The following is a 24479-nucleotide window of genomic DNA, read 5'->3' as shown; positions in this document are numbered from 1 at the left end:
CAAAGCCCTATTCTTTCATTAAAGAAGGCCTCAAAGATTATTGCATCATTTATGAATGCTGGAGAACTGTCAGACTTGCTGAGGGGATCAAAAAGCCTCCATGCCACAACAGTAAGAGGCCCGCGTACCGAGAAAAAAAAAAAAAAAGCCCCCATGGCTCAGAGGCCCTCTTAGTGGATTGCATGAACATGTCTTCTTGGACCTGGTTTCAGTCCCTAAATTCTGAAGTCTTTTTTTTTGGGGGGGGGTATAATTTGAATATTTGCCTCAGATTAGCTACTTGCATTTTCTCTCCAGAAACAGACTTTTCTACAGCCTGAGTTGTGATGGAGTCATTGGGTTTCTTATGAATACCTATTTGATTTTTGTAGGACCTGTTCTCTGAAATTATGCCTCATCAGTTTTCTAGTACATTTTCACCTCCTCCTTTTACTCTTCCCATTTTTTTCTTCCTGGAATCTGCTTCTTTTGACAAACTGCTCCTTCCTTTACTATGGTCGCCCATTCATAATCTGGCCCTATTCCAAGCATCCCCTTAATTTAACTGGTGATTTTAAAAATAATCTTCTGCTTCACCAGTAATGAGTGCATTTATATCTTCCTCTTTATGGAGACTCCAAAAACAAAATGGTAAGAATTATTAATCCCAGAACACATTAAAGAATCTGTTCCACTGCCTCAGGCAGGGTAGCCATTTCAGCTACCATCCAGCCAGTCGGCTCAGGGGCTCTGACTGAACACTGTGCATTGCCTCGGCGTCTTGAGGGTCACCTTCAGAAGCCTTGGGGCTTCTCAGCCTAAGTGATAGTCACGTAAGCAACCTCAGTCAACCTGCTAATCCCTCCCTAAACCCTGCCCTCGGAGCCGCCTTTATCGGTCTCCGATGTTCTCAGTTCCCTCTTTCTTCACTCTCGTCCGGAAATGACTCTCATTTTCTTCTGTCACCCTGGTCTTCAATCCGGGCGTCCTTTGGGCTCACTGTTTGGGGGACTCTCCCAGTCAGTATCCTTAGAGGTTCAGCCGTGCCCCACAATTCCACCCCTCCCCCGACCAGGGCTCGCCCACGTCCCACCCCTCCCCTTCCCGCAGCGCTTCCGGTCCTCAGGCCCTGGCCCCGCCCTACTCCTGGCCGGCCAATCCCTGGCTCCGCTCCGGGAGCGTCACAATGCGCCCTCTCGGCCCCGCCCACAGACGACCGCCTCAGAGCCCCCGCCCCGCCGTGGTCTTTGCGTCTTTCCGGCTCCGTCTTGGAAGTGCGACTACGCCGCGTCTTCCTGAAGAAAAAGGTAGGGTTCTGCAGGGAAACCGGCACGCGGTTACGCTGGCAGCCGGGAGCGGGCCGAGGGCGCGGGTTCCTGGGGCTGCTATTCCCGGGTGCTTGGGCGCAGGGCCGAGGGAGGGCAGGGCACTCCGAGAGCCGAAGGTCTTCCGGAAGCGCCGCGTGCGCACGACGGACGGGAGTTGTGGCCTCGGGCCAGCCGCGCGCCTGACCCAACCTCTCCGGGGGGCCCTCTCCCGGGGCGCGCTGCCAGGGGTTTCCATAGTGATGGTAAACAAGCTTCAACTGCCTCAGCTACAACTGCCAAGTCCCCCGCGTTCCACCCTCCTATAGGTGCTCAGAGGGACGACCGAGGTGCCGGATGTGAAGAAAAGCGGGGGCGTGGAGACTTGGAGCCCGAGGTGAGGGGTGGGACGGGCGGCGTGTCCGAGGCCCGCATACCGGGGAGCGGCCGGGGAATGGGGCCCCTACCATGGAGGACCGAGGGGTTGAGATTTGGGTGTCAGGGGAGGCGGGATCGGAGGTGAAGGCCCGCACACCCGGGACCGATTAGGGACTGGGCCTACTGGGGGTTGGGGACTGCGGGGCTGAGATTTGGGGTCGGAGGAGGTGGGATCTGAGGTCAGGGGCCATACACCCGGGGACCGACTGAGTACTGAACGCGGGGACCCGGCCCACTGAGGGGGGGGACCGCGGGGCTAAGCTTTGGGCTTAGGGGAGGTGGGTCTGAGGTCGAGGGCCTTACGTTCGGGGACTGGACCGCGGGGCTGAGATTTGGGGTCGGGGAGGCAGAGTCCGAAGCGACGAAGGGAAGAAGAGCCTCGTGCGGACTCCTGAGGGAGCAGAGCCGAGCGCCCCTGCCAGGAGTAGGGTGAGAAAACCAGGCGACCGTGCGAGGGGGTTCATTTTAAAATGAAAGCGGTACTTGCACGTGGCTGAACGCGTCCGCGAGTTGCACAAGACTGGTTGGGTACCTGACTCCTCCCCCCTCCCACGTTCCCGCTCGCCGAGCCTCCACTTTGGAGCTTTGCGGCCTTTTCTTTCTCTCCGTGCGGCGTGTGTGCCCTGAGTCCTTGTCTGCATTTGTCTCCTGCTCTCAGAGGTATCGTGTCTGTATTTTGGCTGAAACTCTTTGGTTCTCGTTGTCTTTGCCTGATGACCACACTTCTGCTAAGCGAACTTAATTCGGCCGTTTCTTTTTCCTTGTCCTGTGCTGCTTTTATCTTTGAATGTACTTTTGCTGATTCTTGACTGCGCCCAAGAAACTTCTGGACGCTGCCGGCGCTCGCGCCGCGCCTCCGCCGCCCTGTCCCCGCGTGGCTCACGGAAGGCGGTGCCGGGCGGCCTACGGGAGGCTGCGCGAGTCTCGGGGACCCGACCGGCCCTGGGCCCCGGTCTTTTACGGAATCGCTTGGGGGTTGCAGCCCCTCCCCGTTAATCTGTACCTTAAAGGGTCTCTCGGAGGACCCCCACAGGTTCCCGCCAGACAACCCCAGGCGAGCCCCCCCCCCCCGACCCCTTCCCCGGCCACCGGCGAGCCCCGCGCGTTCCGCGGGACGCCCTTCCGGCAGTTTTTTTCCCCGAGGCCTTGACGAGCCAGCATGCTTCACAAGTGTTCTCGAGGTTCCGGGGGGCCCACGAGCGGCCGCTTCCCGGAACCGCCTGGGTCGGGCGGCGGTGGAGGTGGGGGAGGGGCCCCGGGCGGCAGACGTTAGGGGCGGGCCTCGGCTGGTCTGACCCTCGTGGAACCCGGAGAGTGGAAGGCTGCAAATAATTTTTTAGTGAAGGACATAATCGAAACTATCGATCTTAATGTAATTCTCACTCTTACTTTTAGTCACGTTTTTAAAAGTTAACTATTTGTTCCTGAATTTCTAGTAAGAATGAAAATATCTCGAGTTCTCTGGTTAGACAAAAATGTCAGGGTCTATCAGTGAAAAGTAATGTTTTCAGTGCTAATTTTTAGACAGGATTTCGTCATTTTCAAGTGAGTAAATTTCTGCTTTTTTTTTTTTTATTTCTGCTCTTAATGAACATTGAGAGAGACTGCTTTATAACTGGTGTTAAGCAGGTCCAGCCTTTCCCTTGGGGATCTCATCTTCTTATATGCATTTCTGTAAATTAATTAGGTTTATGATTTCCATATTATGGTCTCCTTTTTATTTTTAGTTTTGTCTTTTAGTAACATTCTTTTTGTAGTATTTGCTTTTTGTTTTTGTTTTAACTGGCAGGTGGCTGGTTTTCACTTGAGTATTGCTACAAGGCTCCTTTAAACATAAAATAACTCGAATAAAAATGTGAATTGATTTAAGGGAAAGAATTGATTAGGAGGAGAGTTAGTTCTTGAATATGGCCCAAACTGAGGGAGAGTGGAGACACGTGGTGCGTGTCCTTTGGAGTAGGTGCCTGAAGGGGGTACAGAAGTGGGAGGGGGCCTCCTTCCACAGAGGTGACTTTCCCACCAACCTGCCCTCTCCAGTCTGAGCTCTGGCTCTCAGGCTCTTTGTAGAAACACATTAATTGACCCGTACTGGATCCACACACAGAGCTAGGTGCTTGACCACATTTTCTAATCACGTGCTCGAGACCAGTGTACAAGGAGGTATTACTGTATTCTCATCATGCAGATGTGTCCTCGGAACACAGTTGGGACTGGAACTCAGATCTATCTGACAGGGACAGTCCTCTCTGCCGGGCCGCTGCCCCAATTAGTTGCCCTGAGCAAAGATTCTTGTGGAAGACAAAAGACTGGGCAAAGGGAGAACCAGGTTCATCTAAGACCAGCCTGGCTTATTTTCACTATTTGTTTGTATTTCTAAGGACTTTTAAAATATAACCACAATACCATTATCACAACTAAAGAAATAATAATTCCTTGATATCATCAAATACCCAGTGTTCAAATGTACCCGATTGTGTAGTAAATATTTTTATATAGCTGGTTGGTTTGATTTGGGATCCGAACAAGGTCATTATATGTTTAGTAGATATATATCTCTTAAGTTATGTTTTAAGACAGAGCAGCACTGTCCAAAAGAAATATAATGCAAGCCACATAATTTTACATTTTCTGATAAAAAGAAACAAAGTTCACTTTAGTAATTTAGTTTAACATGTTATATATCTAAAATAGACCCAAAATAATCACTTCATCATGTAATAAGTTTTTGTAATTTATTATTTTTTTAAATTTTTGGCTGTGTTGGGTCTTCGTTGCTGTGTGCAGGCTTTCTCTAGTTGTGGTGAGTGGGGGCTACTCTTTGTTGTGGTGCTCGGGCTTCTCATCTTGGTGGCTTCTCTTGTTGAGGAGCGCGGGCTCAGTAGTTGCGGCGCACAGGCTTAGTTGCTCTGTGGCATGTGGGATCTTCCCGGACCAGGGCTCGAACCCGTGTCCCCTGCATTGGCAGGCAGATTCTTAACCACTGTGCCCGCCACCAGGGCAGTCCCCCAATAAATTTTTTTTTCTCCCGTAAATTTTTATATTTTTCATGCTTTTTTTTGAACAAAGCTTTCAAAATCCAGTGTATGCTTATTTTATAGCACATCTCAACTTGTACCAGCCACATGTCAAGTATGACAAGAGGCTACCTTATTAGACAGTGACGATCTAAAGGTTCTTTATTCTTAAAAGTTTTTTCTTTGAACAAACCAGGTTGTGTGTCACGTAGGTTTCCTTCCCCACACTCTGGGTTTTTCTGACTGCATTCCCATGGTGGTGTTTGAATCTCTGTCCTCTGCATTTCCTGTAAAATGGTAGTTATCCTCTACAGGCTATCCTGATTCCGTTGAGATTTTATTTTGAAATACTGCATGGGAGGTGCTGTGTACTCCTGCCAGAGGCACGTATTGGTTGGTGTTCCTTCTTTGTGATGTTAGCAGCTGTTGATGTTCGTTCTCTGAATGCATTGTTTTGTTGATTGTTTCCAGATCAGTGATATTTTAATTCAATATTCCTTCTCAGTTATTAGCAGGTGTACTTCTGTAGAGAGGAAATTTTCTTTGTTAATCATTTGATTACTCTAAGATGTACCTTATAAAAGGCAGGTTAAGTTTTTGATTCCTTTTTTATATTTAGTATCCATATCCAGCATAATGAATTGAATCCTTAGACACTAATTTTTCTGGTATCATTATGAAGTCATGGATTTTAACATATAGGATGTGCTTTAATCCACTGTAGCTTTTATTCTCTTTGATGCTCCAATTATTCAATTTTTGGCCAATGGGAGCCTTTCAGATTGGTTCCTTTCTTGACACAATTTCAGTGGTCTTTGGCTTCCTTGGTTTAAGGCGTAATACTTCATTAGGTGGATCTGTCAAAGTTTATTCAACTGGATCTCTAGTGATGGGCAATTGGGTTGTGCTGCAATGGTAGCCTCTGCAGGCGTCTTTTCACTTTCTTGGTCATAGGGGTTGAACCATTTAATATTTCCACAAACAGTATCTGAGAGTGTCTGCTGATCTACAGCCTCTCCAAGCAGGTTTGTCAAACTTTTGTATTTTTGCCAGTGTGATAGGTATTTCAAATGTTGTTTCACTTAAAATTCTAATTTATCTTACATGGTGATGTTGAGCATCTTTTCGTGTTTAAAGGCATTTCTTTTTCCGTCAAGTGTCCATACCTCTAGCCCATTTTCTTTTTTGGATTGTTGGACTTTTTGCTTCTCTCTTTAGAAGCTCTCTCTGTACCTTAAGGGTATTAACACTTTTGGGAAATAAATTGCAAATGTCTTTCCCATTTTATCATTGGTATTTTGCTTAGCTTATGGTATTTTTAGCCATGCATAAGAAGTTTAGGTTGTTTTGTTTATGTGTGTGTATTTGTGTATTTTTCTATATTATGGGGTTTGAGTCATGGTCAGGAAAGTTTTCCCTACTGCCAGTGTAAAGACAATTTATCCACGTCTATTTTTCTTGTTATTTAGGGTATTTCTTAGAAACATGAAAAATTCTTAGTTAACCCATATTTTACCTTCATCAATACGTTAATGTGACAGTATCAGTGATTGACTTTGAAATGATGAATTAAAGTTGCATTCCTGGAATAAATCCAACTTGGTCATGTTGTATTAAATAGCTTTGTGTATTGCTGGATTTGGTTGGCTAATGTTTATTTAGGAATTTTTCATGTGAGTTCATGAATGAAATTAGCCTGTGAAACTTGATAAACTAATTCTAAAACTCTTGGAAAATCAATTCCAAGTTTATTGTAGATCAAAATGTTAAAAAAAACATCGATGGAAACAACAGAGCTTTAAGTTTAAAAAAAATATCGATATGGCCTTGGGCTAGGAAAAAGGTCTCTTAAACAGGACACAAAAAGCGATAATCATTTAAGGGGAAAAAATGACAAGAATGAAGAAAATTCTAAACTATTATGTTTCCCTTACAGTATGCCTTTTACAAAAATCCTCATATAGTATAAATATTTTACAAATTCCTACCACACTCTCTCCTTTTAAGTTTATCTACATGCAAAGATGGTCCATCATTGACATCTCCATTCTTCATCTTCCCCTAATTGAGGTCTCTTCTGCTTTACATGAATATTTGGTTAGAATAGTGCTGTCCACAATAAGCCTAGAAGACCGGCCACAGCCCGCAATTTAAAATTATAATTACTTTGCTTTGAGAAAATCAGCTTCATAGTACTGGTTTTAAATCTTTTTTAAGTTTGTTTGTTTTCCATTTTAACCATCTACTTTTATAGATTCTTTTTCAGAAGTTTAAAATTTTGTACATATGTACATGTACATACCTGTTTAGTTTGGGTTCATTTCTATAGTATTTTGTAAGAATTAAAATAAACATTTGATCACCCAGTTTAAAAAAAATAGTGCTGTCCAACAGAATTATGATGTGAATGATTTTTAAAATTTTTAAATGATGTAATTCACATACCATACAGTTCACCTTTTTAAAGGGTACAGTTCAGAGGTGCTTTTTTTTTTTTTTTTTTTTGTAAAAAAGTTGTAAAAACCATCCCCACTATTTAATTTCAGTATATTTTCTTTAATTAGTTAAATTGAAGTATAGTTGATTTACAATATGTATTAGTTTCAGGTGTACAGCACAGTGACTCGGTTATACGTATGCGTATTCTTTCTCAGATTCTTTTCCCTTAGAGGATATTACAAAATATTGAGTATAGTTCCCTGTGCTATACAGTAGGTCCCTGTTGGTTATCTATTTTATATATAGGAGTGTGTATATGTTAATTCCAACTTGCTAATTTACACCCCCCCCTTTGGTAACCATAAGTTTGTTTTCTATGTCTGTGAGTCTCTTTCTGCTTTGTAAATAAGTTATTTGTTTTTGTTTTGTTTTTAGATTCCACATATAAGGGATATCATATTTGTCTTTCTTGTCTGGCTTACTTCACTTAGTGAGATAATATCTAGGTCTATCCATGTGGCTGCAGATGGCCCAGTACCTTTTCTTATGTTGTAACACCCTTAAGCATTCCTAGGATAAATCCCACTTGGTCACGGTGTATAATCCTTTTTACAGGTTGCTGGATTCAGTTTGTTAGTATTTTGTTGGGATTTTGTGTCTGTACTCATAAGGGGTTATCTTGCAATGTCTGTCTGGTTTTGATATCTACAAGTGTATTAGTTTGCTAGGGATACCATAACAAAGTCCTACAGACTTGATTACTTAAACCATTTATTGTTTCATAGTTCTGGAGGCCAGAAGTCCTACATCAAGGTGTCAGCAGGTTTGGTTCCCTCTAAGAAGCTTGAGGAAGAGGATATGTTCCAGACCTCTCTCTCTGGTTTATAGATGGCTGTCTTCCCTCTGCTTATCTGTGTCCAAATTTCCCCTTCTTTGTGTTGGAATACAGCCCATCTTAATTATGTCATTTTTAACTTAATTACCTCTGTAAAGACTATATCCAAACCTGGTCACATTCTGAGGTACTGGGGATTAGGACTTTAACATGTGAATTTTGGGGACACAATATTCAGCCCATAACAGGGGGTAATTAATACTGGCCTTGTATATAGAATGCGTTGGAAAATATTTTAATAAAGTATATTTTAATATATATTTTGATTGGTTCAACACATCCAAAGTATCACTTCAATATGTAATCAGTATTTTGAAGTTGAGGTTTTAGGTTCTTGTTTTTGATGTTCGCAATTCATTTTAATTTTTAAAATTTAAATTAAATTTAATTATTATTATTAATATTTTTTTGGCTGCTCCAAGAGGCTTGTGGGATGTTAGTTCCCCCACCAGGGATCGAACCCATGCCCTTGGCAGTGAGAGCGCAGAGTTCTAACCACTGGACTGCCAGGGAATCCCCTGCAATTCACTTTATATGTACTAAACTTTATCACTTAGGGCACATCTCAGTTTGTACTTGGCACATTTTAAGTGCTCAGTAGCAGTGTGTGGCTATTGGTACCACATTTTTATCCTTTGTACCTAACTTGTTCTTTTTCCAAAGCAGTTTTTCTCTGTACTTTAAATTTTTTTTTACCATCGTATGCCTGGGTTGTGTGTTTTTAAAGTATCTGTTGGGAACTACACCACTGAGTTTATCTTAAGCCAGGAAAGTTTCCTTCCATTCTTTATCTGTTCTCGCCTCCATTTTGTCTTTTTCTCCTTCTGGAATTCCTATCATTCACATGTTGTTTCTCCTGTCTCATGTTATCTCTTACTCCTTTGAATTTCATCTTTTTCCCCTCGTTGTTTCTGGGTTTTTTTCTTTGTTTTGAGCTATTTCTTCCACTTGGTTTTCCAAGCCACTACCCTTTCTTTCAATTCATTCTACCCTTTCTTTCAATTCATTACTAACTTTATAAATTCAAAACTGAATTTTTAGCACTGGAAAGTTTTTTATTCTGTAATCAAGTATCTGAGAGTGCTTGTTATTTTTTCCGTTAAAATATTTACAGTTTTGTACAGTACTTCTTGTTCCCAGAAAACTGTCTGCTGTTCTAAGCCGTTGTCCGATTTGTGGTATTCTGGTGCTGGAACCCCTCTCAAGTACATTGTCATGTTCCTTTCCTCCTCTTGGCTCTGTTCTCTACCCGCCCCGCCCCCCCCCCAACCTCCCCGGGGCAGTGTGCTACGGTCCCCTGAGCAGCAAATATGGAGCACAAGGAGCTACAGCTGCCTCCACTCCTATGGCAGCTGCAGGGGACCTGACAAGATGTCAGCTCTCCACTAAGACCCAAGTGGAAGCTCTAGGCCTCCTGAAGGGGCTGTGGGCATTCATTAATACAGATGACGAAATATTTCCCTCAGCTGGGGAGAACAGATTTTTATCTTTAACACTGGAGGTTTCTTTTTCTTTCTTTTTTCTTAAAAATTAATTATTTTATTCATTTATTTTGGCTGCACCAGGCCTTAGTTGCAGCATGCAGGATTTTTAGTTGCGGCATGCAGACTTAGTTGCGGCATGCATGTGGGATCTAGTTCTCCGACCAGGGATCGAACCCCGGCCCCCTGCACTTGGATGTGCAGAGTCCTACCCACTGAACCACCAGGGAAGTCCCTGGAGGTTGCTTTTTATGAACACCCCACCTGATACTTTTTTTTCTGTTGTAACTTTAGATCTTGATTCTTGAGTCACTAATGCAATCAATAATACAGAGCAATGATTGCTTGTTCTATGGTGGCTAATAATTTGTCCCTTGTGTTAATTTCAGTACAAGCATTATAGACATAATTTACCTAACATTACACTATTTTTGCTTTTTAGTTAACACACCTTTTGAGAAATGAACACTGAGGAAAATAGTGTAATATTACCCCAGACTTAGCTACAGTAAGCTAAAGAGCCTAATAGCTAAAAGATAATGGAAAACAGCTTTCCTGTTGCTTACAAATTATATTTTCTTTGATGGATAAAAATGTAGTAATAGCAACGAACATTTAAAATGTCATTTATTTTAATCACCCCACCTATAGCTTCTCTTTTTTTTTAATTGAAGTTGATTTACAATGTTGTGTTAGTTTCTGGTGTACAGCAAAGTGATTCATTTATGCATATATTTTTTTTTCATATTCCTTTCCATTTATGGTTTATTACAGGATATTGAATATAGTTCCCTGTGCTATACAGTAGGACCTTGTTTGTTTATTTTATATATAGTACTTTGTATCTTAAAGCTTCTCTTTAATAGCCTTTAGGTAGTTTCATGTGTTGAACTTGGTATGTTGTACAAATTAGGTCAGAGTTCTCACACTTGAGAGGCATGAGCTGCTTGAAAATTTAGGTACAGTTGTGTGTGTGTGTGTGTGTGGGTATACTTTTAAAAAAAGTTGATCCAGACCTACATCATATTCTCAGGTGGAGTCCCTGACAACAAAAAATGTTTAAGAACCACTGAATTGGGACTTTATAAAATTGCCGGGTTGGAAGAGTCTTGAGGTTTCTAATGCAGTTTCCAATAGAACAGGAAAACATCCATAACAAGTAGGAATCTGGGCTCTGCTCATATACTGTCCCATGACTGGGAATTGCTTCTTCCCCAGACCCCATGTGTGCTTCTCAAGTGGAAAAAAGACAGTAGCAGAAACGATATCTAAAATTCTCTTTTTTGAATTTAGTAAGAACTGAATACAAAGATTAAAAGGATTCACCACAAAATAAAAATATTTTTACAAAGCAACCAACACCAAAACATATCCCGATAAGCGGCTGCATTTTAAAAACGTAAATAATTTGAACAAGTATCTGGGGGAAATAAGTAGGTAATGTACAAAGGAAAAATAGAATAATATGGTCTTCTAATTTCTACTTTTTAAACCTTAGCTTTTTACCAGGGGGAGAAAGTTTAACATTTCCACCCCTCTTCATGCTTCTGATCTGTTTAAATGTCACTTCCTCAGAACTCCAATGTGAGTTAATCCCTGTTTTCTTAATTTGAGTTTTCAGAATTTGTCATACATTTGTTTGTTTCTTTATTGATTTCCTAGTCCACTGTTCTGTGGACTTAGCACAGTACCTGCATCTTGTAAGTGCACAATATTTCTGGGTTAATGAATGACTTGAAATTGGGTAAATTTTATCTACTGCACATCACTCAAATCCTTTCACATGCTTCAGTTTCCACCACAATGTTTTTGTTGCAGGGTACGTACCATCAGTTCTTCCTAAACTTGTCTCACTTCTTCCCATCTCGTCTCCATGCATCTGTTCCCATCATTCATTTTCCAGAGAGCAGCTAGACTGTTGAAAAACAAAACTCTATACTACATTCCATTTTGAAATAGTTAAGTATCTTCCCTTAGAGTAATAAATAAAGTCCAAAATACCGAATCAGGCCTTCAGGGCTTTGGAGGATCTTACTCTGCTTCCCCCTTTCGTGGATCTCCCCGCTGGCTGCAGGTGTTTTGAGGTGCTTTCTGTCTCAGCATTAACTTTCCCCTGTGTCTTCTGTACATGTTGTTCCTTCACCCGGCAGGAACCGTATCATGACTGATCAATTATTAACACTCGACTAGCCAGTTAGCCAGTGTCACCAACCAGTTAAGCCAAGGAAGAACATGTAACGCTACTTAACTGAATACATGCAAATAAAATAAGTGAGAAAATGGATGCCAGTCGTTTAAATTACCAAGAATGTATTTTGAAGAGGATTCTAAAAGTGAAATAAGTGCTCGTGAAGCAGTCAAGATACTCATTTCCATAGAGATACTCTTTCCAAAAACAAGCCAATTTTGTGGCTTAATTTTTCTTCAGAATATTGTTTTATTTCTTTTGAATGTATGAGTTTTTAGTGTCTTTCTCACTTTCTGTGGGATGGCTGGATTTTGAATTAGATAATTTTGAAGCAGATCCCAGCCATCACACCATTTCACCTACAAACAAGTATTTAAAATAACTCTAAAAATTTCTTTATTTTTAACATAACTGCAATTCTATCATATCTGACATAAGTAAAATCAGTGTTCAGGTATCTCCTAAATTGTCTTATAAATGTTGACCAACTTGTTTGAATCAGGATCCAAATATGTCCCATGCATTGTGAATCCTTGATAATTCTCTTAAATTTCTTTTATTCAGTAAGTGCTCCCTTGGAGATATTTTGTTGAATGGCTGGCTGTTGTCCTTGTTGAGTACCCACAGTCTGGCTTTGTAGGCTGCATTTATCATATTCTCACCTAGAACCATTCCTTTTCCCTGTAAATTCTGTAGTTTGTTCGTTATTTCTAGTAAATAGATTAAGACTTTTTCCTCTTAATTTTATTACTAAAAGTATTAAACATACACAAAAGTAGAGACAAAAGTATGAAACTCCATGTACCTATCTCCCCCAGCTTCAATAATTACTAAATCATGGCCCATGTTTCATCCATACTCCGACTCGCTGCAGATTATTTAGAAACAGATTCTAGGCATCAGATGTATATCTAATGACTTTAAAAAAAAAATCACAGCAGCATAGCTACAACTAAAATTTTATCATTTCTTAATGTTGTAAAGCAGTCACTGCTAAGATTACTGCAATTGCCTTATAATTGTTTTCCAGTTCATTTGAATTGAGTCAAAAGTTAATAAAATGTAACTGCTTGTTAGGTTATGAAGTTTAAAAATTGCGTGTTTAAAATTAATCTTTTTAAAATTGTGCAAAAAAATTTACATGACTAGGCTCAAATCTACAAAACATGGTACTGTATACACAAAGACGTTCTACCTTTTGTTCATTAGTTTCCATTCTGAATCCTTTCCTGCCTTCAGAGATGATTCTTTTTTAAAATTTAAATTTAAATTGTATGGTTTCTCCTTCCACATGCTTGGTGCCGGTCACCCCTCCCCTCAGCCCGTACTCTGGACTTTGCTCCACCCTGGCACCTCTCCTGAGAGCTCACTCAGAACGGTCTTCCTCGTTGCTTTCCTTCCCTCCTCCCACTTCCTGCCTTGGCCGACCGCGCGGGCCGCACCTGCAGGACGCGTTTCCATTGGTGACATCTTGGCGGGCCCGTCGGTGGCACTTCCTCCTTTACACCCCGTGACCCACGTCCGGCTCGCCGCCCTCCCAGTCACGCGGCCTCTGCCTCCGGGACGCAGCCCCGCGCGCCGGCCTTCCGGACTCCAGGCCCCGGACCCGTCGTGGTGAGCCGCCGCGAGCGGACGACCCCCGCCCACACTCCCCCCAACCCCCATGGGTCTCGGGAACTCTTCCCCACCTCTTTCCGCACAGCCGCCCCCTCTCCCCCCGGAACTCTTCCCCCTCGCTGCCCCGGGAATTCCCCTCCCCCCCCAACCCCACGGCCTCAGGAAGTCCCCCCGACCCGACCCGGGAGCTCCGCCCCCAGCCCGGGGAGGCGTCCGCCGACCTCGGGTCCCGCGAACTCTTCCTCGCCGCCCCTAGAAGCCCCCCTGACTCGGGGGCCCCCCCCCCCCCCTCCCCCCCCCCCCCCCGCGGTTCCAGGAAGCCCGGCCGGAGAACTCTTCCCCACCTCGGCGCCAATACTTCCCGCCTCCCTCTCCGGTCTAAAACCTCTTCCTGCTCCAGTGAGTCCCTCTGCCCCGGGAGCTCCCCTCCATCTCCGGGCTCGGGGAGCCTTAGGCTCGTGACCTCCTTCCCCTCCCCCCAACTCGCGCAGCCCGGGAAGCCTCTCCTCCCTACCCCCACCCGTAGCTCGCCCCGCCCCGGAAGCTCCCGCTGACCCCGCCCAGGCCCGGGGATGGGGCGCCCTGTTGTCGCGCGTTCCTGTAGGGCTTGGCCGACCGGAGACTGTCGGATCGCCCGGTGGAGGCCGAGCGAACCCCTTCACCTTGTACCGGTGCCTCCGCCAGGAACCTGGTGTCTGGGACCCATACCGCGCTTCCCGCCGAAATCGCTCAGACGCGCCCCTGCCGGCCCGCGATTTTGAGAGCGCACTTTCAAGCCTCGTTTGAAGCGTTTCCCCACAGCCAGTTGAGTTTCAGTTTCAGGTTAATAACAAAAGGAGATGCACCTGGCCTTTCCCCGGAATCCTCTGCGTTTTTAAGCGTCGGGTGGAATTGGGGGTCCTTTGGCTGTGAACCGCGCTTGCTTCATGAAGATAGAAATCGGTCCTGCTCCTTTCAGCGGTAAGTCTTAGGGCCAAAGAGTCAACCGCGTAATCCTGAGGCCGGGTCTCACGCGGACTGTGGTTTAAGAGGTAGAACTTTCTGAGTGATTAAGACAGCCAGAACAGTCTTGAGTGCTGCCAGCTGTAGGTTAAAATTCATTTACAAATGAGGACGAAATGCTCTTCACGCCTCACTGGGACACAAATAAAGGGGGTGAAGCTGGGAACCCGCCGAAGAGAGACGGTGCGGGTGCAGTTTAAAGCGCCCTGTATGCTCCCTAGAGAAACCTAATCAGCCGTGCGTTCAGGCGCACCCTGTTTATCTTGATTGGTCCACCTGGATCCGAACTAAATCCTGCCTAACCTGTATATTAGAGTGAGGAAGAGCACGTTCTGGAGACCGTCCCAGGAGTCCTGGGAGCCTGTTAGAAATGCTTAGTCTCGACCCCGGCCCAGATCTATTGTTTTAGGATCTGAATTTTAACAAGATCCTCGGGTGGTCCGTGTGCGCACTTACGTCATAGTCCAGTTGCGGGTGTGTGTGTGTGTGCGGGTGTGTGGCGCGCGCGTAAGATCCTTGGTTGTCCCCCCCGTTCGGTACGTTCAGTTCAGTCGGTCTCCAGTTGCAGCACCCGAGAGCAGTATTTTGTTAGCCGCCGCCAGCAGCGATTGCAGGGTGCTGCCGGGGAGGAGGGCGGGCGACCAGTGTTCCCCCGCAGCGCTTCAACTCTGTGTGCGACGCGGTTCTGTCTCGTGAGAATCGGCTTCCTTGCTTCTGGCCGCCCCCGAGTGTGCGAGCCCGAGGAGGCGCCTCAACCGTTGGTGTGCGGACCACACTGGAATGAGCCAGGAGCAGGGATAAACCTAGGCAGAAGGGGTTCTGCCCGTTAGGATGACTGGGTTCTACCCTTTAGATTTCACTCTTTTCTGGGGGCAGAGGAGAGGGACGGTTGATGAAGCCTCTTGAAAACCCTCTTATAGAGAATTTGAAACTGTTACTTCTTAAATTGTAATACTTCACATTTATATAGGTCTTTCCCCAAAAATAGTATCTCGTGTAATAATTACAGGACGTTAATAAGGCAAGGCAGATATTACCTCTAAGACAGCAGGCTCAGAAATTAACTTGACTTTCTCAGTTTTACGTTTCTAAAACTAAGAATGTGCTTTAATTCTCAAACTAATTCGCTGGACCGTAAGTATTTTGGGGACAGCTTTGTCCTGTGGCTGTGGTTGATGGTACTGATGTTTTTCCTATTGAAAAGCATATTTCAACATTTCCTCCCCTCTTCCTCATTTAAAAGATTAATGTTAGATCAAATACATTAGGTCTCAAGAAGTGAAGCTATCACATAAAACTGGGAAAGAAAGTCTTGAGTATCTCCAGCCAGTCCTCCAGGGATGCTTGTAAATTGTAAATACTGTTGGAACAGTCTCTAGCAAACCACCTTTCTCTGGAGCCCATCCCTGTGAAAATCTGGCCACGCCTCTGGCCTCCCGTGCGAGTCGGCGCCGCAGCTCCTCGCCCCCCGCCCGCCCGCGGCTTCCCGGAACCGCGCTGACATTGCCCCCTCTCCATCCCGGTAGTGCCCCTCCTGCCCTCGATATTTAAATTGCCTTAGCGCGCTCAGGTATTCGCGTATAGAACTCGCGTTTTGAGTACATTTCTCAGGGCAAGTGGGAGGGTTTCAGGCTGGTACTCTCGGCGTTGCCTTAGGAAAGAGGTAAAGCGTTTCAAAGCTGTGGGGGCTGGCGGGCATGCACTTTCTTGAAGGCAGCCCCGCGGTTTTGTAAACGGCCTCCCACAGCCCGGGCTTTGGCTTTTCCGGAGGAAGGGAGCCCGGAGCCCATCCCAGCCCAGCCGGGGAACCGCTGGCTCTGCTCACTCTGGGAGTGCTGGGGCACTGCGGCAAGACGGCCTTATCGCTCTTTTTTAGGACAGTTCGTTACCTGCCTGGAGTGTCTTCGACTGTGGGCATCCCCCGCTGTTCTTTAAGGTGAGCTATTTTAAGAAAAGTAATTTCTCAGTTTATGATTGATTTACTTTATTGACACAGAACACTTTCTTGAGTGTGAAGTAAATTTTTTTTTCACTAGCTGTAAATCTAATGTTGAGCAGAACTCCAGCTTTCTTAACTTTCTCAAGTGTTAGTTAATGTTCTAAGTACTGTAAGTCTGCAAAGAGTCCAAATGTAGAGGATTCTGAGGGCAAAGATGAGGATATTGCATTACGTACATTAGAAGTATAGATAAGTGTTTTGGAAGAGTGCTCTCCTCACATTGCCTTCAGAGGAGAAGTCACTTTATTTTTGAAACACTATTTTCTGAAACAAAAAACGTTTATAATTGTTTTATATTGGGCGTTTTAAGTAGTCCTTACATGAAATGTCTGTGTTCTTTTATGTTTCCTGCTTGTCTTTTTTTATTTTTTCCCCCTGCTTGTCTTTTTTAACCTAACCAGGCTGCCATATTCTAGAGAGTGGTGTTCACCCCACCTGACCATCAGTTAATCTCTTGCTAATCTTGGGCCTGCTGTGCTGGGGGTGAGACCACAGTGACCTCCGGAACAGATCAGCCTGTCCTTGCTAGGCTCTCTTGCATTTTTGAAGGGTTTTAAACAAATCATGAATTTGTTTCCCTAGAATGCTGTGGGATCATAGAACTGTAAGACTTAATTTGTGGAAGGGGAAGATTTTATGGGAAAGGTGGTATATTTGAGCTGAGACCTTAAGGATTAGTGGGATTTAGCTAGACAGAAGGTTGGGTGGAGTATATTTGGAGAGATAATTACCACATGTGTCACACCCAAGGCAGCAGAGAGCCTGGCACACTCCAGGCACAGAGAAATATAGGAATAAGAGGATGTATATTTTTTTAATGCAAGTGATGTGAGCGTGTGTTGCAGGTCAGAGCTGCAAGGCCTGAGCGCCCCCTTAGCCCCGTGGTTTGTGTTCCAGGCAGTGGGAAGCCACTGAGGTCTTAGAACAGGAGAGTGACATAAAGTCACTTTAAAAGAGCTACAGATTAGGTTGCAGTAAGGGTAGGAAAAGTTTTAAGGATCAGATGTGAATGTGTCCTGGGAAGGGCTATTGGTACTGCGATTAGAAAGAAAGAGGAAGTGGAAAGGGATATGAGGGAAGTGCACAAAGATGATGATGATTTGATAATTCAAATCATAATGCCAAACAGTGTGCTAGGGACTGAGAAGAGATGTGAGAAACCTTTATTGCTTGTTGGAGTCAAGAGTTACTGAATAGAATTTAGGTATGGGTTAGCAATAGGATTAGGGTGGAGAATGGGATGACCCCCAAAGAAATGATGAGCTCATTGGATTTAAGGGCTTGGGAGTTGTTCAAGGATTACTTTAGTTTCATTCTAGAGCTTCTGGATGACAGGTAAGGCTGACCAGGGTGCTGCTATAGAAGAGTTACAGAAAAAAGGCTGTGTTCATTTGTGGTACATAGGTGGTACTATGGAGTAGAGTTTGTGTATACCAATCTTGGCCTCAGGGAGCCTGAAGCTGGGAACTTGGGCTCTGGAGCCCAGAATTGGCACTGGACATATATAAGGATCAGGTGAGGCTGCCTACAAAGCGGGGGTGGGGGGCATAAAAGAAAGAAGGGCCAGTGATTGCATACAGTTGAGCCTTGAGGAAGAGCTCAGAGGGGCAGAGTGCCTAAGGAATTAACAGGAAAACAAAGAGCCATGGGGAGAAAGGATTTCCAGAGAGAATGGTTAAATCCTGCTGTGGGAACTGAAAAGATGGAGGTAAAAAAATGTTCCTTTCTTGCCGTGGAGGTCCTTGGCAGAGTGAGATCATGCCCTTCTTTTTATGGTGGGGGTGGGTAGAGGCCTTTTGAGGATGAGATTTTACTGAAAGGGAAAGCAAATCAGCAAGTAGCTGGAGACAAACTTGGTATCAAGGAAGGGGTATATTACAGGGTTGGTTAGAAATGAGATAATCTCCTTAATTGATAAGGAAAATAGTGTTCTGTGAAGCATTTGTGAAGATGGGGATTTCTTGGGACAGGTGGAGTTGACGGAGCAGAGCCACAGATAACAAGCTCAGCTATGAGAAGCAACTCCTTGTTTATAAATTTCTAAATCTTGTTCTAATTTGCTTCACTGTGTCTCTATTAGCAGTTTGCTTTTCTTTTTCTTAACCATTCATGCTTTCTAATTTGTTTAAATTGTGGGGTTTTTAGAAATCTGTTTTGCTCTTATAGTGTAAATACCCCATTCCATCTGGGATAGTTTTGGGATTCATCTGAGGTAGGATTCTGCTTTATATTTTTCTACATAATGACCAACGTGCCCAGATTTCTTCAAAAGGTGGCTTTTACCTTTAACAGCTATATCTGTTACACTTGATGTGAAATGACAATTTCATGAAACAATTTCCTTGTAGTAGCGCCCGTTTTGAGCATTGATCACTAAGAATGTAGTTTGGGTCCTATCTGTATTTTTATTGTCTCTCTGTTATGTGTATATTGCTATCTGATGACTCAACTCCTACTCTTCACAATACAGCCCTTTACATGGATTTGACCTTTACTCTTTTTCAGTTTGGACTCTTGGGTGTCAGATGCCACTTGCACTTCCCTGTCAGGAAGGGCACCTGTCACGCCTCTTGTACACTGAGGAGTTCATTCCCTTTGTAGTCCCTCAGTGAAACACAGCAAAGTATGTGTGTTATGTTGATCAACATGATGTGTTCTTTTTAAGATTTTTTCCTTTTTTTTTGATGTGGACCATTTTTAAAGCCTTTATTGAATTTGTTACAATATTGCTTCTGTTTTACGTTTTTTGGGCCTCGAGGCATGTGGGATCTTTGTACCCCGACCAGGGATCGAACCCTCACCCCCTGCACTGGGAGGTGCAGTCTTAACCACTGGACAGCCAGGGAAGTCCCCATAATGTGTTTTATGATCTTCCCCCCAACCCCGCTTTTCTTTTCTTTTCTTTTCTTTTTTGGCCGCACTGTGCTGCTTACGGGATCTTGGTTCCCCAACAAGGGATTGAACCCAGGCCATGGCAGTGAAAGTGCCGAGTCTTGAGCACTGGACCACCAGAGAATTCCCAGTTGATCCTTTTTTAATATATGAAACTGAGAAGCATATAATTTGATTTTTACATTTGCGTCACACTTAACTGATATTGCTGATGCACTAATCTGCTTGTTTGGATATGTCTTAATTTGACTTCACACTTAGGTTTGACAATAGGAATAATGATACTTCCTTAGGCTCTGGAAGCCATTGCTGTCTTGTATCCTTGCATCATTGTTGCTGATAAGAACACTGGTTCTGGTTCACCCCAGTGTCACAGGAAATGTTATTCTGTATTGTGATTTAAAATAGCCTGTGTTTGTCACATCTTTTTGCTTCTGTAGTGTCTTGCCACAAACAAGCAAATTGGTTAAATGTAGGGCTTGTAGTTGAAGAATCACACAGGAGCTGTTTTTAAATGAACCACCAAATTTCATCACAACAGATAACGTGGACTAAATAAAACAAGAAAATGCCCTGCCCAATATTTAGATTCTTCTGTGTTCGAAGTACCAGGTCACACCTACCCTCCCTTGCCTTTTACTTTAGCGATGCAACAATACAGCTCATCTGTTTTCCTGTAGTTCTGACAAGTTCTTAGTATTTCTGAATGTTGCCTCAATTCATTCTCTTGTCTTTCCTTCTAGAACTCATAGTAATTGATCATAAGAATTTGTAGATTTTGTCTTATTGATTGAAGCTTCCAGATCACTATTTTGCTCTTCAAATTTTACTCTCTATTGTTTCACTTTTTTCTTTTTTTTAAGACCCCCTAATTTGTTATTTTCAATCTATCTGTGAGTAATGTAACTATTTTTGGAGAGACGTAGGATTGAATCTCTGCTCATATATCTTAACATCTTTAATTTCACTCATCCTTCCTCATCTGTAAAATGGAAACTATTTACTGTATATTCTTGTTATACATATTAAATGAAAATTTATGTAAAGTAGTTTTTGCTTTCTTTTCAGCCACAAAAAGCCGCATCCAAGTTTGTTTGACGTCTGCTCTGTCAAGTGTCCATGATGTTGGGCCCCGAGGGAGGTGAAGGCTTTGTAGTCAAGCTCCGTGGCCTGCCCTGGTCCTGCTCTGTTGAGGATGTGCAGAATTTCCTCTCCGACTGCACAATTCATGATGGGGTCGCAGGCGTTCACTTTATCTACACTAGAGAAGGCAGGCAGAGTGGTGAGGCTTTTGTTGAACTTGAATCAGAAGATGATGTAAAAATGGCCCTTAAAAAAGACAGGGAAAGCATGGGACATCGGTACATTGAGGTGTTCAAGTCCCACAGAACCGAGATGGATTGGGTGTTGAAGCACAGTGGTCCAAACAGTGCTGACACTGCCAATGATGGTTTCGTGCGACTTCGAGGACTCCCGTTTGGATGCACCAAGGAAGAAATCATTCAGTTCTTCTCAGGGTTGGAAATCGTGCCAAACGGGATCACATTGCCTGTGGACCCCGAGGGCAAGATTACAGGGGAAGCCTTTGTGCAGTTTGCCTCACAGGAGTTAGCTGAGAAGGCTCTAGGGAAGCACAAGGAGAGAATAGGGCACAGGTATATTGAGGTGTTCAAGAGCAGTCAGGAAGAAGTTAGGTCATACTCGGATCCCCCTCTGAAGTTCATGTCAGTGCAGCGGCCGGGGCCCTATGACCGGCCTGGCACAGCCAGGAGGTATATCGGCATTGTCAAGCAAGCAGGCCTGGAGAGGATGAGGTCTGGTGCCTACAGTGCAGGCTATGGGGGCTATGAGGAGTACAGTGGCCTCAGCGATGGCTACGGCTTCACCACCGACCTGTTTGGAAGAGACCTCAGTTACTGTCTCTCTGGGATGTATGACCAAAGGTATGGAGATGGCGAGTTCACTGTCCAGAGCACCACTGGACACTGTGTCCACATGAGAGGGCTGCCCTACAAAGCCACGGAGAACGACATTTACAACTTCTTCTCTCCACTCAACCCAGTGAGAGTCCATATTGAGATTGGCCCTGATGGAAGAGTGACCGGTGAAGCTGATGTCGAATTTGCCACTCACGAAGAAGCTGTGGCGGCCATGTCCAAAGACAGGGCTAACATGCAGCACAGATACATAGAACTTTTCTTGAATTCCACGACAGGGTCCAGCAACGGGGCATATAGCAGCCAGATGATGCAAGGCATAGGGGTGTCAACCCCGTCCACTTACAGTGGCCTTGAGAGCCAATCCGTGAGTGGCTGTTATGGGGCGGCGGCTAGCTATGGTGGCCAGAATAGCATGAGTGGATATGACTAGTTTTGTAGTAGCTTTTGAGTTATTTCATCAGATTTTCACAGGCAGCCAACAAGCAGTGAAAAGCAGTTATTACTCTAGAGGAAGCTGTGGGACCCATTTTGCACCATGAGTTTGTAAAATCTGGATTAAAAAATTACCTCTTCAGTGTTTTCTCATGCAAACTTTCTTCTAGCATGTTATATTGAGTAAACTAAAACCATTTTCAGCTTTTCTCAACATTTTGGTAGTGTACTTTCTGGAGTGATGTTATCTGAGTTAAAGTAGTTTTAAGTACATTAAATGTGGATCTTTTACACCACATCATCGTGAACACATTGGGGAGGTGTGCTTTTTTGGAAAACTCAAGGTGCTAGATCCCTAATTCAAAGAGGAACATTTCTCATGTTTGTTCATTCTAGTTTATTTTCATTTAAAATCTTTTAGGTTAAGTTTAAGCTTTTTAAAAGTTAGTTTTGAAAATTGAGACACATTACTAATACTGTAGGAATTGGTGAGGCCTTGACTTAAAACTTTCTTTGTACTGTGATTTCCTTTTGGGTGTATTTTGCTAAGTGAAACTTGTTAAATTTTTTTTGTTGACTAAATTTTTTTCTTAAAATAAAAAGACTTTTTCACAATGACTGGCACAGACTATATACTCACCAAAAAATAGCAAAATGACTGGGTGGTTGAAATTTTCATTTTACTATATTTCAGTGTGAATTTTAAAATTTAGCACTATGATTTCCCTTGTATTCTTAAAACGAGGCTAAATTAAACATTCAGATTTAAAAACATTAAATATATGAGTGGAAATGGTGACTACAAAGTATGAGAGTAGAAGCCTACAGTCCCATCTTCCTGTGACTTGTGTTCTGTTCATCAGCCATTTGTAATGTCCTGCTGTTCCCTTCCTTTATGCCGGGTGGCACCTGTTCATAGCTAGAGATTTTTAGTTTTGTGTGCTACATACACTGAGTCATTAGCCACAATTTTTATGTTTGTTTTTTTATATAAGATGTGCTGATTTAAACAGTCTTTGTTCCATACTTAGGATTATTTCTGTAGCACACGCTGCTGGGTTACAGTTACTGGTTATTGCAGGATACACATACTCTCAAGTTTGAAACCTATTTCCAAATTGTTATTAAAAAATTGTCTAGGGCTTCCCTGGTGGCACAGTGGTTGAGAGTCCGCCTGCCGATGCAGGGGACGTGGGTTCGTGCCCCGGTCCAGGAAGATTCCACATGCCGCAGAGCAGCTGGGCCCGTGAGCCATGGCCTCTGAGCCTGCGCGTCCAGAGCCTGTGCTCCATAATGGGAGAGGCCACAAGAGTGAGAGGCCTGCGTACCGCAAAAAAAAAAAAAAAAATTGTCTATCTGGCAGTTGGAAACAAGTTCCAAATTTCAGGTAGCTCTGCACACAGCGATCCATCATTTTAAACTTAACACACTAAAACCATCAAGACTTTAAAGTGTGAATGAAGTTTATTAAAAAGAACTTTGCTTGATAGCTATTAACTTTCCCAGCTTTATTTTTCCACTTTAATAACTATACAATGTAGCCCAGTTATCCAAGTTTCACCAGCATTAATAGGATCTTTGTATGGTATTTTCATTTTAAGGCACTGGCCTCATTTACAGAGAAGCTGCTGTGTTAGCCAAGCCTCTGATGGTTTTATAGGTAGATTGGAGAGTCTTAGGCCTTTCTTGGCTTTTTTGGGCTTCACAACCCCACCCTGCCATTCTTCCCACTAGTGTTCTACAGACTCAGGTGGCTGGAGATAGGGCAGCAGCATAACCCAGTAATGCCAGAGGCAGAACTGGGAAGGTCAACTGAGAAGACTGGATAGCATAATTGGGGAGCAGGTGAGTTGTGCAGAGACCACGCATCTGTTCTGGGCTGTGTTCACAGTCTGCTCATCTCATGAGTGGCAGTCCACTGTAGGGAGGCAAAGGCCATCTGGGTTGTGAGAAAGACCCAGAGAAACCCAGGCAGAAAACCTGGGAGTTCATGAAACCTGTGATGGCAAGGGCTAGGATGTGATTAAAAGACCAAGGCTTGGGCTTCCCTGGTGGTGCAGTGGTTGGGAGTCCGCCTGCCGAAGCAGGGGTTGCGGGTTCGTGCCTCGGTCCGGGAAGATCCCACGGGCCCGTGGGCCGTGGCCGCTGGACCTGCGCGTCCGGAGCGTGTGCTCCGCAACGGGGGAGGCCACAGCAGTGAGAGGCCCGCGTACCGCAAAAAAAAAAAAAAAAAGACCAAGGCTTAATAGGGCAGTGAAGGTTCAAGGAGTACGTTTTATTCCCCGTAGATCTTTGCTAATTTTGAGGTTCAGATATAGAAGGAGTGGGCTCCAAGAACCTGGGGTGGGAAATTGGGGATGTGCTAGATACCCTTAAATCCCACAGTGACTCAAATTTCTGGGCCAGCAGCAGTTGCTTTGGTGCCTCTTAATTGGAAGAAAGACTTATACAGAGGCATCACCTGAGGTATGTGGTTGATCAGATAATATCTGCTCTCCAAGTCTGCTGGAAGAATGAGCTGGCAAACTGCTGGTAAGCCAAATCCAGCCTGCCATATGGTTTAGTATATAGTATAACTCGTGAGCTAAGAATGGTTTCCAGTTGAGTCAATTTGGTGGCAGGAAACCCCGATTAATTAGAATCTCTCCCAAAAGAATACCATTCTTATTAGCAGACCTGTAGTTCAAAATACTGCTCTTAGTGTTAGTTTTATCCAAAAAAATTTTGTGAAAACTTCAAATTTCCCTTGGCCTGCAGAATTTTTACTATTTCTAGCCCCTTAAAGGAAATGACTGACTCCTGTTTCAGAAAACTAGTATCAGGACTGAGTGTGGCACAGAAGGAAACTGCAGGGCCTGA

The 24479-nt window shown here is 44.0% G+C and overlaps 1 protein-coding gene across 5 annotated transcripts; it reads left to right on the top strand.

The window, feature by feature from the left end:
- Nucleotides 1–1199: 1199 nt before the first annotated feature.
- On the top strand, nt 1200–22631 carry HNRNPF (heterogeneous nuclear ribonucleoprotein F). Of its 5 annotated transcripts, none has more exons than XM_029244957.1 (4): nt 1225–1286; nt 1613–1680; nt 16234–16293; nt 20317–22631. In XM_029244957.1, the coding sequence occupies exon 4, from the start codon at nt 20368–20370 to the stop codon at nt 21616–21618; it is 1251 nt and encodes a 416-aa protein (XP_029100790.1). In that variant the 5' UTR covers nt 1225–1286; nt 1613–1680; nt 16234–16293; nt 20317–20367; the 3' UTR covers nt 21619–22631. The 5 variants fall into 5 exon arrangements, with proteins under 5 accessions (XP_029100792.1, XP_029100790.1, XP_029100791.1 ...); XM_029244956.1 differs by lacking the exons at nt 1225–1286; nt 1613–1680 and adding exons at nt 10336–13352; nt 14178–14315; XM_029244955.1 differs by lacking the exons at nt 1225–1286; nt 1613–1680 and adding exons at nt 10336–13352; nt 14172–14315.
- Nucleotides 22632–24479: the final 1848 nt, after the last annotated feature.

Source organism: Monodon monoceros, unplaced genomic scaffold (assembly GCF_005190385.1).
Source record: "Monodon monoceros isolate NGI ecotype Baffin Bay Population unplaced genomic scaffold, NGI_Narwhal_1 Super_Scaffold_4, whole genome shotgun sequence".
Taxonomy (NCBI): domain Eukaryota; kingdom Metazoa; phylum Chordata; class Mammalia; order Artiodactyla; family Monodontidae; genus Monodon; species Monodon monoceros.
The sequence above is the reverse complement of the archived record's forward strand: the minus strand, read 5'-3'. Positions and strand labels throughout refer to the sequence as shown.